Here is a 19,705-nt window from a genome sequence, read left to right on the forward strand (position 1 = left end):
TTAAAATCCATGAGGGGGGGAGTCTACGAGTGCATACTGTTGGAGAAGGGGAATATAGCCCTAGTGTGCAAACAAAGTATTTTTCTCAATCTCTTGATTCTGCACATCCTCAAAATGCATCGGAAGGTCCGAAGGGAGTGGACCTGGGCCCTCTTCCTCCAATGCAATTGACACAGCAAAGACTAATTGATTTAAGCCATGGAAACCATTTGAATAACTAGAGCTGCGTTTACACAAGAAGCCCAGTTCTGATCTTTTGCCCAATTAGTGGCATAAGATCAGATGGCTGCCTTTAATTCAATCAATTGCATTTCACTCCCAATATTTACACTATCAGAGGTGTTTGAACTGTCAAAATGTGTTATTGCAAAGAAACACTGAAAAGTAACTAGCATACACTTGTCAACTTCTGGAATAAGGATCATATCCAGTGTGTGTTATGTCTAAATGTAAAGTGCATTAACAAAGAACAAGACTTTACAGAATAGGGAGAAGGAAAAAATCCATAAGATTATGTATCGGAGACAAGGAGGCAATGCTATTTTTCTTACTTTTATTATCACAGGAGCACAATAGGTTCGTACCACTATGCAAGGTGAACATCAAACTTAAACTACACGAAGAATCAAAAAGTTAAAACGGAATGCTAGTCCAAAAATCCAAATCGAAACATCACAGCAATTTTTATCCAAACAATGGTACAATCATTTTCAGATATACATGAAAGAAAAGCAAAAAGGACTTTACTTTTTTTGGTTGCTTTGAACCAATTAAGCCACCATTTTACATGATATTTACTTCTCAAATTGAATCACCCAAACCAGTTACACAACAGCATTCACATGTGCTAAAGTTTAAAGGGCTATTATCCAGCAATGAAATACCAATATTGGAGCTTTTTTGTTTAAAAGCAATGATTACAACATTTGTCAGAGGACATGAGTGCTTTATCATCAAAATGTTTGTCACAAAGGTGGGGCGGACATGTTGTTTTTATAGCTTAGCCAATGAAATAAAAAGCTCATATCTAATATAGCCAATCAAATTAAAAGCTGGAGTACCCAAGCGTAAACCCGATGACTTTTTTTTTTTAACATTCAAAAAAAAATAAAAAATCCTCCTGCCTATCAACACAATAAGAATAAAACAGACAATCGATTGATGATAACAGTTATGAGAATTGCAATATGCTCAAAGTCCATAAAAACATGGTTCCCTCTTAAGTAATGAACAAAACACCAATGAAACCTAAATAATAAAGAACTTAAAAGGGATGAAAGAGAGGGGAAAGAGAAATGTCAGCCAAGCTGTGAAACTGGGGGGATACAATATCTAAACTAATCATCCACTTCCTTTGAACAAAAGCATGGAAGGCTGAAAGCACTTGGGTCACATAGGAGAGTGGGGTTTGGTGGAGCAGTGGGTAAGGTGGGGGGAAGCCCGGATCCCAAACTGAATTGCTTCGTTTCACGCAGTTGTTTCACTTCACAATTGTGGTCATCACAGCATGGCCATCAGACGTCAGTCTGGCTGAACCATCTCTTCATTGAAACAGTTTGTGAAACAATAGTGAAAACAGCACAATTCAAGTTGGGATCCATGCTAGGCAAGGGGGCTGTTCCAATAAGCAGGATCAATGTGTTACTTAGCCAGCTAAATGTCTTAACTAAACGTTTGGGAAATGACTTCCTCTTTCCTAGAATATAGAATTGAAGTGACATGACTGACTCAACCAAAAAACCCACACTCAGGTTTAGCTTTCTAAGTAAACCAGAAAAAGAATCGAAAGATGTGCCTATATCTGGCTGTTTATCAAAGTTAGCTGGCTAAATTGAGGATTCTGCTTCCTGGGAACACCCCACAGGGGTCAGAGCTAATCCTCGTCGGAGGAAGAGTCCATGTCGAAGTTGTAGGCCATGAAGAAAACGTCAGGTCGGAGTGGGACAAGGGCACGGCCCGGTTTCACTATCTCGAAGCCCAGAAAGCTGAATGTGCGCACAAGTTTAGCTGTGGGGACACACAAAGACACATATTAGAAGAAATACCATCAAGGACGACCTTCCATCATAAACAGTGAACTGTAAAAGTATTGGGACAGTGACACATTTTGTTATTTGGGATAGTCCTGATTTAAAATCGTGAATAAGGAGTGAAAAAGTTAGATGCACAAATATCATACCCCCAAGACATGCTGACCTCTCATCATTACAATAACAGGGGAGGTTTGCAATTTTCTCACTCGTCATTATTCACGATTCATTTAGGAATATCCGTAATCACGGTAGCATCCACATTAATGCAGAAGTATTTAGAAACATTCTATTCTTATTTACAATAAAAGTGACTCCAGAATGGCACAATACTTATTTATTTACCATTCATTTCTATTGGGCACAAAATAATCTGAAACACAACCAAAACAAACAGCAAATGCATCCAAGTTTGTAGGGTCACAAGCTTGATGTAATCACTGCGTGCTAGGAATATGGGACCGAATACTAAACTTTTGACTACCGTACTTTAATACACATACAAGTGAATTTGCCCCAAAACGTTTGGTCTCCTAAAGGGGGGGGAGATACCTAGTCAGTTGTACAACGGAATGCCTTTAACTGAAATGTGTCTTCCGCATTTAACCCAACCCCTCTGAATCAAGTGGATACCACGAAATTGGGGAGAAAAAGGGGTAAAATAAATCAAATAAAAAAAACATGTTACTGCCCAATACTTTGAGCTCACTGTGTGGATGCTTATCTATTGAGATCATAGGTTTGGTGGATACGCTTTTACGTACCGCGATCATCTCTATTCTTGTAAAAGCAGACAAACACGCTGACAACTTCAAGATGTTCCTCCGCATACTCCAAAAGAGCCGCAAAACTGTAGAGAGAGAGGTAGGCAGGGTTAATTAGACAACATGAGATTATACACACGCGTATGTTCACATACAGAGCACAGGCACACACCTCTCCTTGCTGCCTTCGGGGAGCGGGGCCATCGGTATCTCCACATACAGAGCGTTCCCGCTCAGCACAGCGTCCCAGTGGATCACCTTGGAAACAGTGGGGCGGCTCTGGAAGTGGAGTATCCCGGGGCGACCGTTCCCCGCCGGCTCCTCTGTCACAGTCAACTTCCGGTCCTGGAAAACCAAAATGGGAAGGAGGGAGGGTTAATCAATCATTTCACTTGAAGAAGGGATCATTAATGAACAAACTCCCTGGATGACTTCAGGATTGTGTTCACTAGAGCACACTAACAACCTTTTTTCAATTGAAAAGTAATATCTGTTTTTCTTTAAAGCAGTACTTCACTTTATATGCAAATCCTGCTAACAGCTTCTAAAAGGGCTCGGTAGTTTGCGGCCAACCAAATAATTATAAATGAGTAACAGCGTTTCCCATTCGCGCCGGTCCTCGGCTAATCAGCCGGTTACAGACTGATTTTCAGCTGGCTACTTTTCATTTAAAAGTTTCAATTGGCTAGCTTGTCGACCCCTCTCCCGCTAGAATAGAAGATGCGTATCGTTCAGCGACCTATTGATAGGATAGGCGCCTGTCAGTCACAAAGCGAGCGATGACTGGGAAACGAAGTCTGCCGTCTATCCCGCCTCCCAGTACAATGTGCAGGCGCTGTGGTTGGTTTCAGTCAAATGCATTTACATGCATTTGACTGAAGAGAGAGCATGATGCTCGGAGGGAGAGAGAGCATGATGCTCGGAGGGAGAGAGAGAGCATGATGCTCGTGAATTTGCAGGTCCCATGTAATGTGGTAACGACGAGCTGAAATCCACGACTTAGCCTAATTATTATTTTCTAGGAAATGCATTTTATTTTGTGTTTCACATAGCCAGCCACAGAGTCGTGGCGCATAGTATGCCATTTACTGTGCTATAACAACTGAACGGCAAGTGTTGACTAGTTTATAAAAAGGTGTCGAACTGCCTGAATAAAGTCGACCTCCTATACCCCTTTGCCATTCATAAATCATGCAACGTGATTATATATATCCATGGTATCGCATCGGGACTATTAAACCAAAGGATTTCCTAGGTTTCCTTTCCTAGGACGTTGAGGCTTGCCAGACAGCGACAAAAGTGACCAACTCTTAGACCTGCGTTCATTTGGCTCCCTAATTTGCATAGACTATTGTCAGGCCTATGCTTTTTGCCCATTTCCTGCAGATAAATGATCAAATAACTAATAATTCACTGCAGGAACAATAGAGCTTAATTCGGGTCCAAACGTGATATTTAGGGCCCTCACGCAATCCAGGCATTAAAACGGAATTCAACAATATATTGAACTTAATAGGGAATCAACTAAATGTATTGAAAATGTATTCAATTTGCCTAAGTTTATCATGATGGAAACAGAACATTTGTCAGTCAACTTTCCAAATGTCGACTAAACAAAATATGCTAGACAAGGTGGGATCTTCTTGTGTCTGAGAAATGTTGGTGGAAACACTTATGCGTAAATATTTTTTTATAATAACCACCATAGCGAAGTAAACTTCGAGTCACGTGATGACGTGTGATCCTCCCACTACGACTCGTTGGGAAAGCATGCAGTTATGAACTTCACAGGGTGGTGAAAGTGGAGGCGATGAGCTTGATGCTCCTTTCCAATACATATTAATGGTCTTATTCTGTTGATGCTTGTTTGACAAATAAAACTAATCTCGCTCTTTTGTCCATAATAATAATAATTTCATTACACTATACCCGCACTGTATCTGCAAGCTGTTGGCTATAGCGCTAATGCCAATACCAGAGAGGGAACATCGCTATATAACATCTTTTGTTTATATTATTTATATCCCAGGGCAAATTAGCCAGCAACATCAAGCTAGCTAGCTAAATGTTTCATGTGTTTCGACCTGTGCCCAAATTAATATTAGCTGGGTCAGAGTGCGCTTCGATATTTCAACCTGCGAGCCCTGATCGAGTCTGGTGCGGATGGACAAAAATCAACACGCACGTAATGGCGCTCGCATGTGCCCGGTGCAGTCAGCATGTTAGATAAATATTGATCCAGCTCGACTGCGTCACGGCACAGACGTGGCAAAGCAATTGCTGAATGTCTCGAGCGAGGCTGATCTAAATGACATACGCTTCATAGCTCTGCGATAAAAAATGTGACCAACGCACTTCCAAACCTAAAATAAGTAATTGCGTGGAAGTCAAACATTTGTTTTACGTCGGAGGCAGACACATTGCATATGCTCAGACCGTCAAAAATGGACCCCATTTACATAGTCCTTATCCCCTTGTCTATAGGAGGGATGCATGCCGTTTAAAAATGGGCCAAATGTTGATTTTGACATTCACAAATGTTCCAGATTTTGACTATCACTAATGTCATGATATGTTTGGTAAAGTAATAAAAGGTGAAATATTCTGTGTAGATGTTCCTAAAACAAATTATAACTACAGTACCAGTCAAAGGTTTGGACACATCTACTCATTTATTTGTGTTGTGACAAGGTAGGGGTGGTATACAGAAGATAGCATTATTTGGTAAAAGACCAAAGTCCATATTATGTCAAGAACAGCTCAAATAAGCAGAGAGAAACATCAGTCCATCATTAATTTAAGACATCGTAACATCTTAACCACCGTGAAATACAATATATATACAAAAGTATGTGCACACCCCTTCAAATTGGTGGAGTCGGCTATTTCAGCCACACCCGTTCCTGACAGGTGTATAAAAATCGAGCACACAGCTATGCAATCTCCATAAACAAACATTGGCAGTAAAATGGCCTTATCAAAGAGCTCAGCGACTTTTAAAAAGTGGCATAGTCATTGGATGCCACCTTTGCAACAAGTCAGTTTGTCAAATATCTGCCCTGCTAGAGCTGCCCCGGTCAACTGTAAGTGCTGTGATTGTGAAGTGGAAACGTGTAGGAGCAACAACGGCTCAGCCGCGAAGTGGTAGGCCACACAAGCTCACTGTCCTCGGTTGCAACACTCACTACAGAGTTCCAAACTGCCCCTGGAAGCAACGTCAGCACAAGAACTGTTCGTTGGGAGCTTCATGAAATGGGTTTCCATGGACGAGCAGCCGCACACAAGCCTAAGATCACCATGCGCAATGCCAAGCGTCGGCTGGAGTGGTGTAAACCTCGCCGCCATTTGACTCTGGAGAAGTGGAAACGTGTTCTCTGTAGTGATGAAACACGCTTCACCATCTGGCAGTCCGATAGACAAATCTAGTTTTGGCAGATGGCGACGCTCCCTGCCCCAATGCATAGTGCCAACTGTAAAGTTTGGTGGAGGAGGAATAATGGTCTGGGACTGTTTTTCATGGTTCAGTCTAGTCCCCTTAGTTCCAGTGAAGGGAAATCTTAATGCTACAGTGTACAATGACATTCTAGACTATTCTGTGGTTCCAACTTCGTGGCAAACGTTTGGGGACGGCCCTTTCCTGTTTCAGCATCAAAATGCCCCAGTGCACAATGTGAGGTCCATACAGAAATTGTTTGTCGAGATCGGTGTGGAAGAACTTGACTGGCCTGCACAGAGCCCTGAACTTAATTAACCCCATCAAACACCTTTGGGATGAATTGGAACGCCGACTGCGAGCCAGGCCTAATTGCCCAACATAAGTGCCCGACCTCACTAATGCTCTTGTGGCTGAATGGAAGCAAGTCCCTGCAGCAATGTTCAAACATCTAGTGTAAAGCCTTCCCAGAAGAATGGAGGCTGTTATAGCAGCAAAGGGGGACGAACTCCATATTTTGGAATGAGATGTTCGACGAGCATACTTTTGGTCATGTAGTGTATCTTTTCAATAACCAAAAATATTTTATTTTCAGCTGGTGTACAAAACTGAATGTAAAAGACAATCGAAACTTAACAGGAAGCATAGAAATAGCGCATAGAACATATCTAGCGCTTCTTAGACTTGCTTTCAATGAGAATGACATATCTATTAGTCACATTTCTATGTGCATTTGGTCATATGCAGCTTTAAATTGTAATATCTTAAATATATTTTTGCAGTATGCAATGAGTGCGTGTGATGTCCTGGTGTGTTAGAGGAGTATGCATAATATGAAAGATTATATTACGGTTGCATTTGCATGAGCGTTGTTAAATGTGTGTATGTACTCACAGAGTAGAGCGGCCGAGCTGAAGGAGTGTGATCCCGTTGACCATTCCCTCGCCCACCTGGGATCTTCAGGGGTGGGAGAGGGGCATCAGGAGCACCACAGAGGCCCCGGACCGCGGGTACTACAACAGTGTAGGGACAGGCTGGAAAGGGAGAGACACATATTAATCTTTAATTGTTGTTTTTAAGCTTTTGATTGCAATAAGACTCTGAACATGCGAGATAACGTTGCTTAAATCTTGTGTTCCCCGGTGTATTTTAATTATTTGGTGCAATACAGGCCGACGCATCAAGTGCAAGTAAAATTGGTAACCAAAATACTGATTGTGTGATTTAATTCACCCTCAAAGCGCATTATAGTTGGAACTGTTGTCCATGTAGGCAGTGGCGTGTATTCATGGATGCCAAGTGAAGCATACAATAATTGTCTCTTTCGTATCTCTGTTTCAGAAATGTTGCTTCTCAATGTATCTCACCGGAGAAAGCATCAGAGTGAGCGAAATAGAGCCCCTCTGTAAGCCATCTATCTGATGCTGTCTGGTCAAAAAGAGTATGACATTGTTGCCACCCGTAGCATTGAATGCAAGGGGAGCCAGTGAGCATTTGGCCTCCCTTGATAAAAAAAGAAAGTATAAAATAGCCAATCGGCGTTGAGCTAAACTGTGTGCGCTCAACTGTGAATGGTCCTGGCGCACCAAAATAAAAAGTGGCAAGGAAAGCCAGTTTGGATTTGGCTTCACTCCAATCACATCTACAGCAAATCATCATCGAGAGGAGATTATTATTATTATTTTTAATTGTTGCATCGTTGCCCTCTGGCGGCTAGCTAGCTAGTTAAAATTGGCCCTTTCCTAAATTAGCCATGGATGGAGATCGGGATTTGGTTTTACTTCATTCTCTGTACTGACCAATGATTATAACAGCAATTATGATGCAAACATAAACTCATACATTGTGCCCCTGGCCTGAGAGGATGTAAGTTCAAAATGTGCTAGATGTAGTAGGCTAATGTTAACCAGCTCACCTGGCGCATTTATGCCCTTGAAAATGAAGTTAAGCTAGCGAGCAACCATTTTAGCCAGGTAGCCTAGGACAACAAAAACTAAAAGCATGGGCTGTATAACTGAGCCATAGACGTATCGTCGACATGAAAAAGACAAGAGGATGGCATTGGTGTTTCCATACAAGTAGGGTGAGTCAACATGTTTTTCCTTCTTGCACAAATACACAGAAATCAGAACCTTAGACATCCACAACATATTTGGCTTACGTTGATTGGACCAAATTGTTTTTGGTATTTTTTAGTTGTCACTGTACTAAGCACAAGTGATTTGATGATGAAGTTGAAATGGCGCTGGAATAGTGGAGGCAGCTCCAGTTTTCTTTGCGACTTGCGGTAACTCTGTGGTTCTAAATCAATAGTTGTTTAGTGGTCCGAAAACGTAGGTCACGTAACTGTTTGTTACATGCAATATGCTTTGTGAACTTCACCAAAACAGAGGTCGCTCTCCGGTTTTGTGATGAAACAAAAGGTGTGGTTTAATTTACTCTGCCACTGGGTCTTCTTATTGTCTCGGCCTTATCACGGTCAAATTGTATTGGTCACATACACATATTTAGCAGTTATTGCAGGTGTAGCGAAATGCTTTATCACAACACATAGGTTGTAATATGGCTTTAATTGTTTTCTCTGGCTTGGCTTCCCCAGTGATTTGACCCACGCACCGCTACTGCATGTAGGCTATGTGAGTTCACCACCTCCTTCATAATTGTGATACTCATTGAAAGGCGAGGTCAGTACAGGTGCATCAAAGCTGGGACCAACAGACTGAATAGCCATCATTGCCGGCTTCCACCTGGTTATGCAACCTTGCACTTTAGAGACTGCTGCCCTATATACATAGACTTGGAATCACTTGTAACTTTAATCATGTTTACATACCGCTTTACTCATATGTATATACTGTATTCTATTCTGCTGTATTTTAGTCAATGCCACGCCGACATTACTCAATCTATTATTTATTTATTTCTTAATTCCATTCTTTTACTTCTGGATATGTGTATTGTTGTGAATTGTTAGATACTACTGCACTGTTGGAGCTAGGAACACAAGCATTTCGCTACACCCGCAATATCTGCTAAATATGTGTATGTGACCAATAAAATTTGATATAACTTTAGTGTGACATTATATTTTGCCCTATAACCTAAACAAATTGTATTATTCCAAGGAAAAACTACATCATGAATAAACATAATCCACCATGTATGTGATGGATAGCATTATATGGCACACAGCAGGTTGCCTAACGCGCTTCAGGGGACATCTGGAGGCTGCCTTGCATCCGGAGGGCACTTGTGATGGGTAATTCACGAACGAACGACTCTTTTTGAACGGGTCTTTTTGGTGAACGTCAGGAACCGAACCGCATCGGTGAAAGAGCCATTCATTTGGCTCCCTGACTGCAACTACTGCCTTTTGATAAAAAAAATAAAAAAAACGTTTTTCTGCAGATAAATTACAAAATAATTATCTAAAGAGGGTGAACCCTCACCGCCTAAACAATAAATAGTGCGGAGAGCGTGTCAATCTGGTCCACGCGAATTTTATAATTGCAATTTTTTTTGGGGGGGGGGGGGGGGGGGGTGCAAGGTAACATTTTATTTGAACGCGCATTTCACGATCTGATAGCTTACCTTTTGGGCTATACGTTGGATATCTGTACTTTTTTCAGGGTTCTAGCTCGGTCCATTTTCAAGCATTTTGAACAAAGAGCCGTTTGGGAGCCGGCTCACCGAAAATACTCGGATTGCCCCACGATGGGGAAAACGTGCACGACGAGGAAAAACGTGCCCAATCTAAACTGCGTATCTGCCCGATGACAAATTAACTTGACCAAAAACCTGCCAATGATCGCTACAAGTCAAACGTATAAATAGCATACTACATGGAATAATGAATTGATCCCACGTAGATATGTAATTGCACCATTATTTAATTTATTCATAGGGTTTGGCTGATTAATTCAACAATACTTTGACAATATGACTCCAATATTGTTTTGGGTGTATCATTTTGAGGGACGAATAGTATAATGGTATAACGTTACAATGTAACCGTAAAAGCGTGTGACGTCAACATGGAGGAATGACGTTGCGTCACTTGGGCCTTTTGATTAATAATCAATTGTGTTTAGAGAAAAGGTAACAATGGACGTGGATTCCGCGTGTTTCTTCTGTTTTAAGTTGCTCATCCATGAAACAAGCCATTCTAATGACAGTTTCATTTTGGGCCTTTTAACTCGTTGACCTGTGAGTTAACGGTAGCTAGCTACCTGACTATGCTATGCTTTCAGGTGGCAAGCTAGTTACACAGCTAACGTTAACTCATCTTATCTAGCTAAACTACAAAACGATGTCATTGGCAACCATTGAAACAAATGGAAATAAATGGTTAAGGTGTTCAGTTTGTAAAAAAGTGGTGATGGATATAACTAGGCTTCCTAGAGGACCTTGATAATGTGGCTAGATTTTAGCCTAGCTTCTGTTATATAAATGACGTATCTAGGCTAGCTAGCGTAGGATAAGCTAAGGGAGAGGACTAACCTTAAACAATAACGTTATAATTCTTCACCCCAAATTAATGTAGGATATGTTTCATAGATTACTTATCTAGCTAACCAGTTGTGGACAAATAGGAATATTTTACGTCATTAGAAATTAAATCCCAGTTTATATTAGTAGCTAACGTTACTTCCTCGTCACTGAAAAATGCACCATCCCCCACTTCACTTCGCTATTTTCTCAGTCTTCACTTACTTGCCAATCATGTCACAAATATTAACGTTACTACTTAAATCCGCCATTGTAGTACAGAACTGTGGTTTTCCTTCTTTCTCGCGAGCAAAGCAATGACTGTTTAAGATCCGCTGGAGGTTGGATTTTACCATCCGGCCTCGGGTAGAGACACGACGGGCTTCTGACTGCTCACTGCAATGGTCGGCTGAGGAATAGAGCTCGATCAGTTCTGAACTCAAGCTATGAGCTACGTAGGGAAAACAAGCGATACGTAGCTAGTTAGAGGTGAAGTTAGCTACATGGGGGCGTCTTCCGTGCAAGTGGAAAAATACCAAGGCGAGTAAACTAACAACAAAGACAGACAGACAGACAGCAGGGCTGATGTTTGTCATCAAGGTAAGAAAAGTTGAATGTGTAGTCTCCATGCAACATTATAATTAGTCTTTCAGTTACATTTCATTTGATTGAAAGGTACAGCATCATTCATGGCTTGAACAGTGGGTGAATAGGTGAATTATAACTAGGCCTTATTCATATTATTGTCAATTTAATGTAATACAGTAGCTACATATTTGTATAGTTTTGCATATTGTTACTCTAGCCCCCCCAGCAGTATAAAATACCACTTTGCCTCCCCTGCAGTAGAAAATACTACTTTGCCATAACAAACTAGACATTTTGGCTAAAAACATTTTCTTTGTGAACCCAACAGTGGACTGGAGAGACTGCAATAGGCTACAAACCTATGTTCTCGCCAAGCAGGTTAATCTCCTTGGAATGAGGATATAGCCTTGGACTGTTTATCTGGCTCTAAAAGGTGTCAATGTCAGTATGTCTGGTGGATAAGCTTTGAGGAGTAGCTATTTATCTTGGATGCTATTACCAGGGGCAAAGCAAGAATACGTCCCAAATGGCACCCTATTCCCTGGGTGTCATTTGGAACGTAGCCCAAGACAAGCCAGTGCTTAAATTGACCCCAGTGACCTTTTACCTTGGAGTAAAACATAACATTCATACACAACTCTGTTGAATGGCTGACAAAGCAACTGGCCTATACCGATTGCCTCATCCAATCTGGCCACTGCCATTATGATGTGTCTCATATTGGTATGTGAAGCCTATGGAGAGAAATGCAGCAACATTCACGCTTTAGCCTGATTAATTTCCTTTCATGTCTTTAGCCAGCCCCAAATCAAAATGGCAGACTATGCTTATCATAGTAACCATGGCATGAACTGGCACCCTATTTCCTATATAGTGCAGTACTTTTGACCAGAGCACGATGGACAGTGTACACTTTTGCACTACACAGGGAATAGGGTGCAATACCTAAAGTATTTCAGTTCATAATAGCCAACTTGTTGTGATGTTGAGCGGTCTGCTGCTTGCCCCACAGCTCCAAGTAAGGGTAGCTGCAGCCCAATATGGTGACCGGAGTATGGGCGAGTGGGTGTGTCAAAAGTAGTGGGTGTATGGAATGCGAATCAGCTAATTGGGCAGATTTGTTGCCACTCAAGACCGTTTGGCGTGGCTGACTAACTAATATTGATAACCATCTAGACGTCACCTTGATACATACAGTACCAGTCAAAACTTTGGACACACCTACTCATTCAAGGGTTTTTCTTTATTTTTTACTATTTTCTACATTGTAGAATAACAGTGAAGAACTATGAAATATCACATATTGAATCATGTAGTAACCAAAAAAGTGTTGAACAAATCAAAATATATTTTAGATTCTTCAAAGTATCCACCCTTTGCCTTGATGACAGCTTCACGTGGAAGGCTTTTCCATCAGTCTTGAAGGAGTTCTTATTCTAAAATTGATTAAAATAATTCCTCATCAATCTACACAAAATACCCCATAATGACAAAGCGAAAACAGGTTTTTAGAAATGTTTGCTAATTTATTAAAAATAAAAACAGAAATACCTTATTTACATAAGGCCCTTTGCTATGAGACTCAATTGAGTTCAGGTGCATCCTGTTTCCATTGATTATTCTTGAGATGTTTCTACAACTTGATTGGAGTCTACCTGTGGTAAATTCAATTGATTGGACATAATTTAGAATTGCACACACCTGTCTATATAAGGTCCCACAGTTGACAGTGCATGTCAGAGCAAAAACCAAGCAATCAGGTCGAATTAATTGTCAGTAGAGCTCCGAGACAGGATTGTATCGAGGCGCAAACCTGGTGAAGGGTACCAAAAAATGTCTGTATAATTGAAGGTCCCCAAGAACACAGTGGCCTCCATTCTTAAATGAAAGAAGTTTGGAACATACAAGACTCTTCCAAGAACCCGATGGTCACTCTGACAGAGCTCCAGAGTTCCTCTGTGGAGATGGGAGAACCTTCCAGAAGGACAACCATCTCTGCAGCGCTCCATCAATCAGGCCTTTTATGGTAGAGTGGCCAGACGGAAGCCACTCCTCAGTAAAAGGCACATGACAGCCCACTTGTTTTGCCAAAAGGCACCTAAAGGACTCTCAGACCATGAGAAACAAGATTCCCTGGTCTGATGAAACCAAGATTGAACTATTTTACGGGAATGCCAAGAGCGCTTTCGACTCCTTTCCACAGCTCTGCACTGACACCCTTTGCTGGCTGTAATTAAACTATGATCTACATGTAATGTGTCCTTTGGACCACTAGGTGTCATCCTTGCATTACAAACACTTGTAACAGGTTTGAAGTGTTCTAGCTACATTGTCATTCATGTCAGTTATATTCAAGGAAGATGTTTGTTTTGTGTTTGAGCAATTGTATGGCTGGGTATCTGAAAGGTTTGGGGTGACAGGACAATTTCAACTTTGGATGGTTTCTCCATGAGTTCATATACTTAAAAATGTCAATTGTGAAAACATGAGTTTGATATGGTGCTGAATTGAAATGTGCAAGGCTAATACAGAAAATAGTAGAAAGTATGAGAACACAGATCCTGTCTCCCCTACACCTTCTGCAGCTAGGTGAAGTCTAAATATGCATTCCAAATGACTATTTCCTATATAGTGCACTACTGTTGACCAGAGCCATATGAGCCCTGATCAGAAGTAATGCACGGAATAGGGTGACATTTCGTGTGTAGGCGGGCCGATGTGGTAAACAACTGTCTCTCAGTATGCCTTCGCTTATTGTCAAAACAGATTCAGTGGAGTGCAGATCTGGCTTGTACAGGCTTGTTGTTTACAGCTGTGTAACCACTCCAAAAATCCCTCTGTACAGCAGTGGAACATTATGATTTAAGGGTATGACGATTACCTGAACAGAGGAGGAATCGTGATAAATTAGCCTAAAAGGAGCATCTATTCGAAACGTTCTAATTATTGCCCAATCTTGTTGTGTTTGACATACGTTGTGTTTCATACTCAGTAGGAACGTATACATATTCGTACATTCAGTCCTCATGAGATCTCATAGATTTAGAAATCAAAGTGAAGTGAAGTGAATTGAATCGTGCCAGGGGGTTGGTTAATGTTCATCTATAGAGACCCAAAACCTCCCAACAGCTTTTCATCCCACGTCTGACCTGAGCTCTCCCACTCCCCCAGTGTAAAAGTGGAGGACTGAAGGTTGCTGTGGTGTGTGTGTCTCTGTAGCAGTGGCAGATATGTTGGTTCAATTGAAACATAATGAAGGCATTTAATTTGCACGAAGAGTGCCTTGGTCCTTCCTGAAAAAAGTTTGTTAGATCTCAAATTTTACCACAATTTTCACAATATGACGACTGAAACCTCCACATTGTGTAATGTTGAAATACAGAGAGATTACAACCAGGAATGTTAAATTGTCGTTTCCTTGCAGAGACTTTCTGCTTGCAGTGGCGGTCAGTGCCGTTTAAGATGAGGGAGGACAATGCATTTTTTCATGAGCATGGTCTTATTTCTGTTACAGCATATTGGTTGACTCTCATTCATATTCCATTCACCCAGTTCAATGTAACAGTGATAGGTTTAGGCTGCCTCATGATAATCAGATTTTCCCTATACCCATCATGAGGTTGCTACAACCTAGCCTATGAATGAAAGTTTACAAGGTAGTTGCACACAGGTCGAGAGACAAATGTGAGGTGACAGACAGAGATACAGTGACATTCAATACCGCCTTGCACACTCTCGCCTGCATATAGCGGATATAGGGTGTAATCATTAGTCCGACAGTTGCAAACACTAGTTTCTATTGGACAAATTCCAGTATGCTTATGTAACAGTTTAACTTTACGTCCGTCCCCTCGCCCATACCCGGGCGCGAACCAGGGACCCTCTGCACACATCAACAACAGTCACCCACAAAGCATCGTTACCCATCGCTCCACAAAAGCCGCGGCCCTTGCAGAGCAAGGGGAACCACTACTTCAAGGTCTCAGAGCAAGTGACGTCACCAATTGAAAGGCTATTAGCGCGAACCACCGCTAACTATCTAGCCATTTCACATCCGTTATATTCACCCCCCTTTCGACCTCCTCCTTTTCCGCAGCAACCAGTGATCCGGGTCAACAGCATCAATGTAACAGTTTAACTTAAGTCCGTCCCCTCGCGCGAACCAGGGACCCTCTGCACACATCAACAACTGACACCCACGAAGCATCGTTACCCATCGCTCCACAAAGGCCGCGGCCCTTGCAGAGCAAGGGGAACCACTACTTCAAGGTCTCAGAGCAAGTGACGTCACCGATTGAAAGGCTATTAGCGCGCACCACCGCTAACTAGCTAGCAATTTCACATCCGTTACACTTATCCCCGTTTTGTTCCGTTTGCTTACGTTCAATAAACCTTTTCAACAGAATTGGCAGAATGAATACACCCCTGATCACGCGTAAACACAGTTCACTTTCATAGCAGCCACATTGTATTCCTTCTCGCATCCATGCACTCTCATCCTCTCACTTCTTCCCTTCGCTTGTGTACTTCAATGCACAACACATCAGCTGTATGTGACCAGGCGAAAAAACCTTTCCAAACCAAACCATATCATAAACGCTACACACTGCCTACATCGTTGTCACCATATTAGCTAAAGTAATGTCATAGTCAGTATAGCTAATAGAACGAGCGCGTTCGTAAACCCGCTACAATCATGCAGTAACGTTAGTGTGCAGTCAGTAAGCAGTTACACCGGCGGGCCCCGGTGGCAATAAATGAGTAATACCAAACGCTTACCATGAATTAATTGGAAGAGTTCCAGCGTTGTTTTGGAAAGTCATAGCCAGCTAGCTAACATAGCATCCCTCTTTCTGAGCAGGGTGTTCCAGTAGGCTAAACTAGCTACCTGCATTTGCTTGCTAAGTAAGTGAAACTGAAGGAAAAAAAATGGAAATCTCTCTCTTGCTTCTCCTTCATTTTGGAAAAAATGAATTTGTTCAAAACTGTTCAACTATTGTCTTTCTCTCTCTGAGTCAACTACTCACCATTTTATACACTGCAGTGCTAGCTAGCTGTAGCTTATGCTTTCAGTACTAGATTCATTATCTGATCCTTTGATTAGGTGGACATGTCAGTTCATGCTGCAAAAAGTCCTCCGGAAGTTATAATTACTGTGTAAGTCTATGGAAGGGGGTGAGAACCATGAGCCTCCTAGGTTTTGTATTGAAGTCAATGTACCCAGAGGAGGACGGAAGCTAGCTGTCCTCCGGCTACACCATGGCGCTACCCTACAGAGTGCTCTTAAGGCTACTGTAGACCTTTTTTGCAGAATAGCGTGTTTTAATCAGTCATTTGGTGGCGTGTTTATATTTAGTATAGTTTTATTTAAAAAGGATAACTTTCTAAACATTTTACAATTTACATTTTTATGAAATTCACTGAGGAGGATGGTCCTCCCCTTCCTCCTCTGAGGAGCCTCCACTGACTGCTTGGTACCACATTTGTACCATTTTGTACATTTTCACATTTTCCTTACATCTCCCTGACTCAGACATTCAAGCCTTTCTTCCATTTCATTAGCAGCTAAGGTCTTACAACGTACCAGGCCATAATCAGCAGCACACTTATATCCATTCACAGGTTCCGCCCATTTGATTCAAACCAGAAAGACTGAGACGGAGTATGGTGTGAATGTGTGAAAACATTTCCAATTTATTAATAGATGCAGGTGAGGCTCACACATTCTGTTAATAACTTGTTAGTCATCAGAGAAGTGTAAATGTTCTAGTCACATACTGATAACCGCAGTGGAATAGAACAGTATTTGGACTGTTTCCTTTGCAGCCTCAGGCCATATTTCTCATTGGAGAAAAAGCGAAGAAGTTAAAGTGTGTATGGAAGCAGTCTGCTGCAATGCACTGGCAAAGGAGAGGAGACACAGCAAGCACAACAGCAGAAGCATTAAAACGTCAACCTCTAAAACAAACAAAGTAATAAAAAGGGAAAAATAATCACAGGTAGCTTCCTAAAATGGCACCCTATTCCCTAAACAGTGCACTACTTTGGACCAATACCCTATATTGGCCCTAGTCAAAAGTAGTGCACTATGTAGGTAATATAGTGTTATGTTGGACGCAACCAAAAAAACTAAAAGGCATTCCAGTGACTAATACAGGTTAAACAATTGGATTTCATAAATACTTTCACTATGGATCTTATCCATTGCAATTATTAAGACCTGCTTGAGTGGGGCACACCAGTTGATCTACAATCTCTGTATGTACAAAGTTATATCTGTCTCCAGACCAGTCTGTGAAATTCCAGTTTCACATATCGAAGAGGGAGTATAGGGGTTACGATTTACAATTTAAGTTCTCAGTCACCATAACACATGGAGAACTAAAGGCACTGTAACAATTTTAGAATATCGAAAACAACAATTGTAGATGATATTAAGGTAAGTATTGGGGTAAGTGGGGCCATAGCAGTGGTGGTTCTGGCCATCTTAACTAATGCAATACACACCGTATTAAGTGGCATTAGGCAGTACACATTTCTAATTGGTTCAGGTCAGACTAGTTCCATTCAGTCAAAACAGCTTTGCCTTTCAAATGGCTGCCTCTCTAACGACCAATACCCTTACTCCCCATATGGATTGACGAGGTGAGATGCAACATCATACCTTTTACAATGAATAGTAAGCATCATTCTGGAACCCGTTGACTCCGTGTCAACACGTTTACCACATGTGCCATTTTAATATCGGCAAATGTAAATACTTGTGTGTGACCCTCTATTTACATTTTGTAATCAGCAAACAAAAGTTAAATAGCTGCACAGGCACAATAAAACATTTATGTCAAGACTTGCTGGAGTGGACAGGGATGAAATACCAGCCGGGAGCTCTTACTATTCCAAAGGTCAAAGGGCATCGAGAAGTCCTATTAATTAAGGACAAGACCGTAACAGTTAGAATGTCTTGGCTCGACCGTTGTTCATTAGTACTTTGCATTATAGTAAAGTGTACATCTTTGTCTGATTAGAATGCTCCATTCTGTGCACGTCTCTTCTCACAGGGGCTGTGTTTGGGGTGGAGAGTGTAGAGTGCTCAGTCTGGCCAGAGAGACCATTCCATGTTCGGCGGTTCTGTCCATCCCTGGCCTGGCTGTGCTTTTGGACAATATCCAGTGGTCTGCCTTAGTCCCATACAGTAAACAAAACAGCAGTCTGTAAACTAGAACACATATACAGTAGAAGCTGAATGGACAGTCGGTGACGCCTTGCTTTCATGCATGTCGTTGTAAAAGGAGGCAGGCGGGCAGCAGGTTCACATTGTATTTTCGTATATCCTCCGTGACAGATACAGGGAAACCCAGGGCGTTGGTTCATTGTCTCTACACGTTGTCCACAAACTCGCCCCAATCCCAAAACGATCCAATCTTTTCAGATCTCAAGGAGTGCCGAGGGAGCTAGGGGTTGATTTGAGATTCAGAAAGTTTGTCCAGTCAGTGTTTCAGTCATTTGAGTGAGTAGAGCAGCTCAGCAGTATGACACAGGGACAGAGGGTGAGCGGCACTGAAGTACTGACAACACAGCCAGTCCTCCAACTCTGCGTTCCTCTCCGGCTCCAGAGACCTCTCAGCAAACTTCATCATCAGCAGGGCTCTCTTCACGTCCAGCCAGTTGAGGAGGCCCTCGTGGCAGGGCCCTTCTCCGGGGCCCAGCCTGTCTCGGACCCCCCACTGCTGCTGCTCCATCAGGTCCCTCCGGGGGCCCCACAGTAGGCTCTGCAGCACCCGCTTGGCCTCCTGGATGTGGATGCGTTTGATTGGGTCTGGCTGGAGGAGCAGCCGGGTTAGTCTCTGGAGCCCAGCGGAGTAGAGGGAGACTGGAGGAATGGGGGGCAGGTCCTCACAGTTGTAGTCCTGTTCTTTCAGTTTCGGGCTCACCTCGAATGGGTTGGGCTGGTGGAGCAGTTCGTAGATCAGGATTCCCGTTTGGAACTCGTCGAATTTCCGGTACTGGGCGGCCGACACGATCTCCGGGGCCAGGCGGGCGTGGTCGCGTTTAATGCGGGGATCATTGGCAGCGGAATCCTCAGTGTTTCGCTGCTTGGCCTTGGCGAAGCTGGCGATGACCAGGCGGGGGAGGTGCTTCTGGTCGTAGGGGGCATTAGGGTTGGCCTGCAGGGGGCGACGGTGAGGGATCAGGAGAAGGTTCTCCAGACAGAGGTCGCGGTGTGTGACCCCGTGCTCCTTTAGGTGCTCCAGACCGTTGCACAGCTGCAGCAGGAGGAAGCAGACCCGCCGTTCGTACACCTACATAAAAAACAATACATTTCATTTGTAGAGCGCTATTCATCAGAAATCACAAAGCTCTGTACATCAAAACAAGATAAAAAAAGGCTGAAAGCTTAAAGC

At 42.4% G+C, this 19,705-nt stretch overlaps 1 protein-coding gene and 1 pseudogene across 1 annotated transcript in view; both read right to left on the reverse strand.

Moving 5' to 3' along the window:
• Positions 1-533: 533 nt before the first annotated feature.
• On the reverse strand, positions 534-11,171 carry LOC120025713 (annotated as a pseudogene).
• A 5,810-nt stretch (positions 11,172-16,981) lies between these two features.
• LOC120026272 (inactive tyrosine-protein kinase PRAG1-like) overlaps positions 16,982-19,705 on the reverse strand; it is a 35,725-nt gene continuing 33,001 nt past the window's right edge. The window contains exon 7 of the mRNA XM_038971099.1: positions 16,982-19,603. Coding sequence (XP_038827027.1) covers positions 18,803-19,603 — 801 coding nt within the window. The 3' untranslated portion in view covers positions 16,982-18,802. The remainder of the gene's footprint in view (positions 19,604-19,705) is intronic.

The sequence above is a fragment of the Salvelinus namaycush genome, chromosome 31, assembly GCF_016432855.1.
Source record: "Salvelinus namaycush isolate Seneca chromosome 31, SaNama_1.0, whole genome shotgun sequence".
NCBI classification, from domain to species: Eukaryota; Metazoa; Chordata; class Actinopteri; order Salmoniformes; family Salmonidae; genus Salvelinus; species Salvelinus namaycush.